This window comes from Momordica charantia, assembly GCF_013281855.1.
Source record: "Momordica charantia cultivar OHB3-1 chromosome 11 unlocalized genomic scaffold, Mcharantia_2.0 BLBB01000011.1, whole genome shotgun sequence".
Taxonomy (NCBI): domain Eukaryota; kingdom Viridiplantae; phylum Streptophyta; class Magnoliopsida; order Cucurbitales; family Cucurbitaceae; genus Momordica; species Momordica charantia.
In genome coordinates, this window is record NW_028275159.1 from 4,120,187 (window position 1) to 4,131,032 (window position 10,846).

General features: G+C 37.8%; 2 protein-coding genes across 3 annotated transcripts; one reads left to right on the plus strand and one right to left on the minus strand.

Annotated features, from left to right (window-relative positions):
* The first annotated feature begins 178 nt into the window (after window positions 1-178).
* Window positions 179-4,552, plus strand: CNGC14 (cyclic nucleotide-gated channel 14). The gene is made up of 7 exons (XM_022286285.2): window positions 179-829; window positions 920-1,493; window positions 2,007-2,219; window positions 2,320-2,621; window positions 2,707-2,818; window positions 3,137-3,373; window positions 3,639-4,552. Exons 1-7 carry the CDS (start codon window positions 801-803, stop codon window positions 4,368-4,370), a joined length of 2,199 nt encoding a protein of 732 aa, XP_022141977.1. The 5' UTR covers window positions 179-800; the 3' UTR covers window positions 4,371-4,552.
* A 770-nt stretch (window positions 4,553-5,322) lies between these two features.
* On the minus strand, window positions 5,323-9,026 carry LOC111010175 (putative xyloglucan glycosyltransferase 5). 2 transcript variants are annotated; one of them, XM_022283517.2, is made up of 5 exons: window positions 7,976-9,026; window positions 7,277-7,591; window positions 6,890-7,180; window positions 6,581-6,694; window positions 5,323-6,484 (listed from the first exon to the last, which is right to left on the minus strand). In XM_022283517.2, exons 1-5 carry the CDS (start codon window positions 8,702-8,704, stop codon window positions 5,840-5,842), a joined length of 2,094 nt encoding a protein of 697 aa, XP_022139209.1. In that variant the 5' UTR covers window positions 8,705-9,026; the 3' UTR covers window positions 5,323-5,839. The 2 variants fall into 2 exon arrangements, with proteins under 2 accessions (XP_022139209.1, XP_022139217.1); XM_022283525.2 differs by having other exon boundaries at window positions 7,277-7,585; window positions 7,976-9,023.
* Between the last annotated feature and the right edge of the window lie 1,820 nt (window positions 9,027-10,846).

Sequence of the window (10,846 nt, forward strand, 5' to 3'; positions counted from 1 at the left end):
AAATTTTATGTTAAATTTTTTCCCAAAAAAAGAACCACATATTCACCAAAATGAACATTTTAAAAGTACCACGATTAAAATGAATTAAAGTAACTGTAATATTTTCATCAAATGACAGAAACCTAAAAATAAATATTTTAAAGGTATCATAATTAAAATAAAATAAATGGACCAAAATAATATTTTAATGAAAAAAAAACCCCTTTCTTCCCGCCTGCAACTGCACCAACTGGGTCCCATCCATGGCTTCTTCCCGCAACTCGTCTTGGCAGTTGGCATTTGAAGAGAAATCATCCGATAAACAAAATTGTTGCTGCCAATTTCAAATCATCCCAATCAAAATTCCTCTTCTGATTTCTGATTACACTCTTCATTTCCACCCTCCTATATGCTCATCACGTTTTCCAATGCGCTCTTTAACTCTCAAGTTGAGAGACTGAATATTTTATATGATTCCAAATCTGAGCTGTGTTCTTCTTCTTCTTCTTCTTCTTCCAGCTGTTAGTGGGAAGTCAACCGCATAAGACAAATCCTCAATTATCTCGATTCTCGCCTCCATTTGAGCCCCTCGATTGCGGGATCCTCTCTGTTTTCTCACAAAAGTTTTTGCGTGAATCTTTTCGTTATTCGGTAAGCCGCTGCGCGGTGACATTTTTTGCTCGCTTTGCTTCTTCTTGAAGATTTTCCACAGCCATAACTACCAAAATCCACTACCCATTTCTTTGTTTACTGATGTGATTCGCTCCTTGTTCGGTTTAACTTCTATGGCTGAATGCATTTGAGAGAACGAACGAACAATCATGGAGTTGAAGAAAGGGAAATTCGTGCGGTAATCTAATCTTCTTTTAAGATTCTTCTCTCGTTCTTCCTTTCCAACGCTGTGTGCGCGATTTTGTTTGATGGGTTTTCGATTCTTTAGGTTTTACTCCGATGAGAACCAGAATCTAGAGCTCCCATGGGAGAAAAACGATCCGAAGAGGCGCATTCATCTTCCATTGCCAGTGTTCAAAGTTGGGACTGCGCCGTTAGCGAAATTAGACGCTGGGGTTGGGGATAAAACTAAAATTAACTACGGCAATCCAGATTTAGGGAGGTCCAAGATTTTCGTGGAAAGCAGTGGGCCATTTTTTAAGAGGATTCTTAACCCAGAAAGTGAAACCATACTGAGATGGAACAGGGTTTTCCTCTTCTCTTGCCTGACAGCTCTTTTCGTTGATCCACTGTTCTTCTACCTTCCATCAGTGATTCACCATCACAGATCATCTTGTATGACAACTGATTTCAACTTGGGAATTGTTGTGACTGTTTTTCGCACTTTTGCCGATGTGTTCTATCTGTTTCACATGGTTTTGAAATTCCGGATGGCTTATGTATCACCAATTTCAAGAGTTTTTGGAAAAGGTGAACTCGTCACTGATCCAAAGATGATTGCAAAACGCTACTTAAAGTCGGATTTCTTTATAGATCTCATTGCTTCTCTGCCTCTTCCCCAGGTACTCAACAACACACATTCACACATTTGTTTGTCACCTGTTCTTCTAAACTCTTCATGTTTTAAACTTTGCTTTAAAGCTGTGTACCTATTTTCCGTCAATTATGTAAATGGTTCCTTTATTTCTTGGACAATCACCTGTTTGAGACTGTTACCAATCAATTTTCTTGCCTTCTGTTTCGGTCTGTCCCAATATGATTGGCTTTGAGTTTGAGATTTGCAGTTCCTTTCATGTAGGCCCAGATTTGTGTGTGAGCTGTACTGCAGCTGGTTCATCTGATGCTATATTTTTCTATATTTTCTATACATTAATCCCCGTTATTTAAAAACTTTCAATTTAGTCTCTCCTATTTTAACATTTATAAATGGAAAAAGTATAATTGAAAGATGTTAAAAGGTGAATTGAAGCTTTTTAAACAATAAGGATCAAATCGAGAAAAACAAAATATATCTTAACTGAGGTCAAAGATGATGGTACCCTTTTGTTGAATTTTCTTTCTTTCTTTCTTGACAGATTATGATATGGTTTATCATGCCAGCAATTAGAAGCTCTCATGCGGACCATACAAACAATACTCTTGTGTTGATAGTCTTGCTTCAGTATATTCCAAGATTCTACCTCATTTTCCCATTAAGCTCCCACATTATCAAAACTACTGGTGTTGTCACCAAGACTGCTTGGGCAGGGGCTGCATATAACCTTGTATTGTATATGCTAGCTAGTCATGTATGTACAACATTCGAGTTCCCTTCGTCTTGTTGCTCGTTTTTTACGTTCCAAATATACTTCGAAGGCAACCTGTTTAAAGTTTTTTTTGTTCACATAGATCTTAGGAGCAGCGTGGTACTTACTGTCGGTGGAGCGCCATGCCATGTGCTGGAAGTTGACCTGCAGGAGGGAATTAAGTCCTGTGAAATGTCTTCTTGACTATCTGGATTGTGGTACTCTAGATTATGTAGATCGCAGGATATGGGAACTAAATACTACTGTATTTAGCCAATGTTCTCCAGATGAAGAAAACGTTTTCAATTACGGGATATTTGCAGATGCGATCTCGAAAAATGTCATATCCTCCAAGTTCCTTCAGAAGTATTTCTATTGTCTATGGTGGGGCTTGCAGAACTTGAGGTATATTTGTTGAGAACTCGCGTTGTCTTTGCTTCTCAGAATACTCTCTCTCAAGTTTAACATGTTTCATTTATGAATTTTCCAGTTCATATGGTCAGGGTTTGGACACAACCACCTTCATTGGAGAAACTTTATTTGCTATCCTCATTGCTATAATGGGTTTGGTCTTGTTTGCGCATTTGATCGGAAATATGCAGGTACGTTCGAAAGTGTTTTGCACTCGTCGTTTTTCGATCACTGTGTTCAACGTAGAAAATTCTTCTTGCATACTTGAATTCTTTTTCCTTTGCTTCTGTATTTTGCTCATAGTTGATGGTAAACACAATCACAACAACAATGGACTGTCAAATTTTGAATGATAGACCGAAACTCATCTTACGTTCAATGCTTAAGTTCATGGCCGTTCGCTAGACTAATTCCCATCATTTGGGAAGGCAATTATTTGAAAAGTGAAGATATCAATTTATGGTGATCTTTGTCATGCTTCTACACATGTAACTTGTGTTATAGCGCAGACCTATTTGCAATCCATCACTGTGAGATTGGAGGAGTGCAGGGTCAAGCGCCGTGATACCGAGGAATGGATGAAACACCGACAGCTCCCTCAAGATTTGCAAGAACGTGTGAGGAGATTTGTTCAATATAAGTGGCTTGCAACACGAGGAGTTGACGAAGAGTCGATCTTACAAGGCCTTCCAACAGATCTTCGTCGAGATATCCAGCGTCACCTCTGCCTCGATCTCGTTCGACGAGTAAGTGATGTTCTTATTGTTATTTGTATCTCTACTGAAAATTGTTGTGAAGATATGTTTATAGAATAAAATTGCTTTTAACTGCTCTCTTTTTCCTAAATAAAGCTGGCATATAAAGTGACTTCACTTGGAAATTAGGCTCATCCAGCTTGTTCTGACTAATATTTCAGTACAAAAACATTGAAGATACTCTTCTTGTGGTAACCTTCTCATCAACAAGTCTGAAAGTTCTGTAATCAAACTTTCTTGATTTCCCAAATGCCAGGTTCCATTTTTCGCACAAATGGATGATCAGCTACTTGACGCGATCTGCGAGCGGTTGGCATCGTCTTTATGTACACAAGGTACTTACATTGTTCGTGAAGGAGATCCCGTTACTGAGATGCTTTTTATCATCCGAGGGATGCTTGAGAGCTCCACAACAGATGGAGGACGGTCGGGTTTCTTCAATTCGATAACCTTAAGACCCGGGGATTTTTGTGGGGAAGAGCTTCTTGCTTGGGCACTGCTTCCAAAGTCATCAATCAGCTTGCCATCTTCTACTAGAACAGTTAGAGCAATCACGGAAGTTGAAGCCTTTGCCCTGCGGGCAGAGGATCTCAAATTTGTCGCTAACCAGTTTCGACGTCTCCATAGCAAGAAGCTTCAACATACTTTTCGGTTTTATTCGTATCACTGGAGAACGTGGGCTGCTTGCTTCATTCAGGCAGCATGGCGTCGCTTCAAAAGGAGGGTCATAGCAAAGTCACTCAGCATGCAGGAGTCTTTCTCGTTGACTCCCAAGAAGCCAGCGGCCGAAGAAGCCGAACAAGAAGAGGAAGAACATAACATTCCACGTTCCAAATACTCTCAAGCAAAACAAAACCTTGGCGTCACAATATTGGCTTCAAGGTTTGCTGCAAACACACGCAGAGGAGCACAAAAACTGAAGGATGTCGAATTATCGAAGCTGCGAAAGCCCGATGAGCCAGACTTTTCAGAAGAACCAGATGATTAACTTGTCATAAACCAGTTCAAGACAAGATCCATCTTAGAAACTAAACGCTCCAACTGTACCATAATAAGAAATTGACTTGTACATTATTATTACCTTTCATTCATTCATTACTAACTCTTTGTATTCTGAATCTCTGATATTGGAACTCAAAAGTAAATTACCAGAGGTCTTGATTGATTTGATTCTGAATTCATAACATGCACAATACAGACAAAATATTACTTGTTAGGGGTATTTTGCACTCGATCAAACCTAAACCAGATAGAGGAAATATATTCTGCTAATACTGATTCATTACGTCATAGAAGGCCTCGTGCCACAAGTGAAAAAGAATCGAGAAGTGTTCTTTTAAGTAGCTGAAAATGCTATTACGATATTGAAACGACACTCTACTCTCGAATACGCCATAAGAGAGTTTCCCCAGATTACGGTTTGCTTCTCACATCTCTTAGAGAGAGAGAAACCTTTTCAGGTTGAAAATTCAGTTTGTGTCCAACTTGCCAACTTGAAAACGTGCAAGAGACGTGGGTCATGACTAAGTATGTCTAATCATAGAAATCCATAGATATAGGTGAGGAAGGCTAAGACAAATCTTTAAATAAAAAGGGCCATACATGACAAGTCAAGAAAATAATGGGCAAATTTGTCATTAATCATGCCACCAACCAGTGGCAATAGCAGTACCAAGCACTATCCACATCAACCCAATCAAAAACAAAATTATTTATAAAATAAAAAAAAAAAATCAGCATATGCCCACACCAGATCCTGGCCCCACCAAAAAAATTTCTGTAGCCCTCTAATGAGGTTTGAAAAGGCATCTGAACCAACAATCTTAGCCACCCAAAACATTCATCCTTCTTCTAATCAACTTTGCCTGCCGACACTACCTTTACACTTTGAATTACAGTACAAGTAAATTGCAGAAGATTAAAAAAGGACATCATTGAAGTAAGAAGAAAATAGGATATATATTAGATTGGATAAAACAGTACATTTACAGAGAAGTTGAGTCGTCTTACATGTCACGAAAACCAGAAAGCTACAATGAAGGCGGATGGTGGCAGGCTTGATTCGAACCGATCATTTGATTTGGTTGCCTGTGCACGACCACAGAGTCTTGGAAGAGCCAAAACTACACCCAAGAAAGAATTATGGAGGCTGTGGGATAATAAATAACTTATTTGCATAACAAACACTAAACAGCTGAGGAAGCTTATGAATGATTACAAATCACATATGCTTTATGAGTATATGAGGGAAGAATGAAGGTGGTGAGTATGATGAGGGGTGATCACCAAAAGCAGGTGTTCTTTTGAAGACTTTGATATCGATCTTTTTATTGAACTCGCGGTCGGGTTTCCCCTTGGGGGGACAGACTATATAATGCACAAACACAACTTTGCTGCTACAGCACAAGAAAATGTTGTTTATCCACCTTGATCATAGATTCTCATTTTTGTGTGTAGTCAGCTCATTTGCTCTCCAATTAGATCAAGACCTACAAGGAGGAAGGTTACACCTTGGAACATCAAGAAGTAGAAATGAACTCCTTGTGCAGCCAAGAGACTCCTAATTGAAGCTAAAAGTAAAAGAAACGCAAGTGCCAACTCTTTCCGATATATCTTGTTAACTTTTTTGACAGGTGATGCAGCTACTCCTCTAGGTTCCTTTAAGTGGCTCAGCTCTGAGAGCTCACTCTCGGAAGCGCCTCTATAGATCTGTGCTTGATTCATTATCTTAGAGTCCATTTCAGCAGCAGCCAGTAAGTCCGATTCGGAGGACCTGCCAGCCTTTTTAGTTACAATCCATTCATAAGAGCTACCCAACTGGAATAAGCCAGATACCATGGCGTTGAATTTGGTGACGGACATAGTGTTCTCAAATAAAAGGTAGGGAACGATAAAAGGAACAGATTTTGGGGATGGAAGAATGTTGAGTAACGACATGAAAACGGGCACATAACAGATGACCCATATAGGAAGCTCGGCTTCTGGGACAAACATGGTTAGGGGAAGAATTATGCAGAACAAAGTGAAGGAATAAAAGGGAAGGATGAGCTTCCTTAATAGAAAAAACAACAGTATCAAATTTGCCTTTTTCCATACTGATACCTGCATTGCAGAAAGATTCGAGCTGTTTTCTTCAGTGTGATGCAACGAGGAGGCGACTAATAGTTAAAATAACAGAAGCCGGACATAAGATGATACCTTAGAACTTATGATTGCTGGAAGACACAACCTGAATAGTTGCATAGGACCAGAATGCCAACGATGTTGCTGCTTCCTGTAAGCTTCGTAGGACTCAGGAATTTCACAAAGGACCTGAGTTTTACATTCAAAACGTTTTGAAAGTTTAGATTAAATGGAAACAAGCATGTTCAACGATATTAATTCGGATTGGCTTTTGATCATTGAAGTTATTCTTCAATTTGTTATCTAACAAGATGGATAGATACTTAGACAAATCAAGCTGACATCATGGTTTCTTCAAGCTAATGAAGCAACCTATTCGATTACCTTAACGTCGTTAAGAAATGTAAATTTCCAGCCATTAAGATGGGCTCTCACAGCTATGTCCATATCCTCTACGGTCGTTCTTTCAAGCCACCCTCCGGACTCCTCGAGGGCTTTAATTCTCCAAACACCAGCAGTGCCATTGAAGCCGAAGAAATTAAGGAACACGCTGTTAACCTGCTGTTCCACCTCAAAGTGGAAACACAAGTTAATGTTTTGGAGACGCGTTAACAAGTTTTCGTCCTTGTTCACAAAAGACCATCTAGCTTGAACCAAACCTAGCTCCGGGTTGTCCTGCAAGAAGACGGAAGGGGCAGGAAAATCAACAAACATTTCAAAGACAGAACAGAGAAGGAAAAAAAAAAGCATCCTGTTTTCGGTTGTCTCCACCTTGAAATGGGGGACTGTCAGTTTAAGAAAATCTGGATTTGGTTGAAAGTCGGCATCAAAAATCGCAACAAACTCATAGTCTCTAACATAATCACAACTCATTGCAGACTTGAGATTCCCGGCTTTGTATCCGGTTCTTATTAATCGATGGCGATAGATTATGTTGACACCCTTTTGACTCCATTCAGCAACCTCTGCCTTAATTAACTGTTGGATGCTCTCATCATCAGAATCATCAAGAACTTGAATCAATAAATGGTCCTTTGGCCAATCAATCTGACAGACTGCAGAGATAGACTGCTCATAAACCTGCATCTTGAAATGGTTGAAAACCAGTTGCATTTGGAATCAAATCATATTATTTGAAACTACAACTGCTCGTTATTATGGTTACTCAAACATATAGATATAACTTATAAAACCGACTTCAACAAAATAACACCATGTATTATAATTATTTTTCAAAATTAATCTTATCAACGGTACTTCTACCTACATGTTTCTGGCTTAGATTCTGAAAATTAAAAAAGTAGTTTGTAATAATTTAAATCTATTTTAAAGAAAGGTCAAAAACATATTAAAGAAGTTGTGAAGAAGAAAGCATGGTTTCTAAAAACAAAAGACTAAAAACGAAATCGTTATCAACCAAAGCTTAAACAACTATGAAGTACCCTTTCGTTAGATCGAAAAACAGCATACCTCTCGCTCGTTGCACATTGGAATTTGAATAAGAACCATAGGATACTTGTCCCGGGCTCCCTCCACATCATCAGACTTGAAGGGATTCCCTTCAATCTTGGGTTCAATCCTCCTGAACTTTATCCATAGGCATCCAAAACAAAGGATCATCCGATCCAAGGATTGGATAAGGAACAGAACAATGCAGAATTTAGAAAGTGTTTGAATAAGTGGAGCAACATAATCTGCTCTACAAGTTAACCATGTAACATAGAGATAATGGAGAAATCCTTGTAACTCAGAAGCCTGAGGAATGTGCAGATTGGAATTCTGAAAATAATGCCACCCTTTGAAATAAGCAAGCATTTCAAAGGCAAGAATCACCATGGAAGTTACTAAGAAAGCTCTAATAACTCCAAACAGTAACTTCCCTGCTCCCAACTTCCCGCTTTCAATGGCGACTCCTTGCCTGTAGATCAGCCTCTTCTTGATTGTCCCCAGCAATGCCCAGAGAACTGTAGCGACCCAAGTTATGCAACCGACAGCTCGATTGGCCCTGAGAAGAAGAACCCACGTGACTTGTTTCGCATTCCTGCCTCTACTTTTCTCCACCGGCCGGAATGCGGCGTCGGCGCCGTCGATCTCCACGACGGAGAAGTTGGGCTTCTCCATCGTCACCACCACCGGAGTTCCCTTTTGGGGGTCTTTCTCTTTCCCCCACCAGCTCAAAAACCCCAATCTAGGCGCCATTTTCTAATCACGCAGCACAAACAAAACTGAATCTCCAAGATTAAACAAAAATAAATAAAACAAAAAATTACAGCCGACGACGAAGCTCCATGGCCAGGATCCTTGGAGAAGAAACCCCCATTCCAAAATCGAATCCCCCGCGAAGAAGAACCCTCAGAAAAACTTCAATCGATGGCTATTCCATTAACAGAGAATCAATGCCGCATAAAAGAAGAAGAATAAGAAGGGAAGAGTGAGAGGTTCATAGAATACAACATGGCCAAAAAAACCACATTATGAGGAAAGGTATCTGAAGCTTCATGTGGGGTATTCTGTTCGTCACGTAATACAAACACAAACACAAACACAAAACAGCTCTAGAAATTAAACCGTATGATTCAGTAGATTTCTTTTTCTTTTTTTTCAATCGTTTGTGAATTTTGTGGTTCAAATAGCAGAAATTGTAAAAAAATAACTTTTTTTTTCCTTGATGTTTTTAGCATTTTCAGATTTCAAAATGGAAATTATAAATTCATTTTATCTTTTTATAATATAATGTATAGTATGTATATACTATGATAAGATAACAAAGATACAGAACTAATTACATAAAATATGTCAATAAATTTATTATTAATATGCGACAGTGGGGAGAAGAGAATGAAAATTGACCAGAAGAATAGGATGTGTCATGTATATATAAAACCCAACCCAATCCGACCCGACTTACTCGCCCAGTTGAAATAGGGAGGATAGTAGCCATAGATAGGATAATAATGGGGAGAAAATTTTAATACTTTAGTAGGATACTCATTTCATTTACTGCTACGTCACATCGTCATATTAAAAATGACGTAGAATCCACTAATATTATACTACTCAAGTAGTACTATAATTTTTCCTTGACGAGTAAAATTTGTCTACATTTTAAATGTACAAATTTTCTACGCAAGCTTGTTTCTTTTGTAATGGATATTAGTGTAATTTCCTATACCGTCGTTTATTTATTGTATGCTACATAAAATGACGTGGAGTATTGGAGCCCATCAATATTAAAAAATTAAATTCCAAGAAATACTTAGATCTTTAATAATAACCAGCAATTTTGTTAGTATAGTTCAACAATAATTGATAATTAAAAGACTGTGAGTTCGATTTACTCACCCTATTAAATATTTGATAATGAAGCGAGAGAAATAAAAAATACATTTTATAAAAATTAATAAAAATTGTCAATTATTTAACGTTGAGCGAAGTATTTTTTTTTCCTCTAATTTTCGGATTTTACGGAATGTGAAGAACCCAACTGTCAAAAAGGGGTGTCTCGGTCGAGATGGATCATGGCGGCGATTTGGATTTCTCTCTCTCTCTCCCACCGCGCATCATTTAATTTGTTTACCCACGTCAGACTGCTAAAAAATATTTAATTTATTTCTTCAAATTATTTACTTACACACGTGAGATGAAATTCATCAAACTTTATATCTACCTTCTATGATCATATGTGAGACTTCTATAAACCTATTTCAATTTGCAGATTTGAAACCTATTATCTTATTTGGAATTCAAAGTTCAAGATTATAGATCAAATAAAAAAAAATACTAAAAGTATCGAATAATATGCCAACCTGAAAGTAGTTCAAACTAAGATACTATATTCAACTACAAGGTCGTAAAATTCGAATTCTCACCCAACGTGTTGTTTTATTAAAAAAAGATATATGGGTAGAATAATAATAATAATTAAACTAATATTTTTTCATTAAAGTACAATTTTATTATTTTTTAATATAAAACGAGGTTTAATGATAAGTTTGACTCATAAATTTCAAAGGTTACATTTGATAAGTTAGTCAACTTTCAAAATATCTAATTAGTCTCTAAACTTGTCTGTTGCAATCTTTAATGACTGCTCTCAACCAGACAAGTAAGTTGTGGTTCAAAGTTGCATCAATGTTGATTTTATACCAGCCGTCTAGAGGTGAGAGTCAATCGATCCTGCAAAGTAGATCTAACTTGGGAGATATCGGTATGGGTGGGAGAGTTTGCCCTTCCAAACACATCGATATAAGATATTAAACTTTAAAAAGTGTCTCATAAGTCATTATTAAATAAAAAATTGAAATTCCAAATAATCATATAGTGACACGTTAGATACTTTTT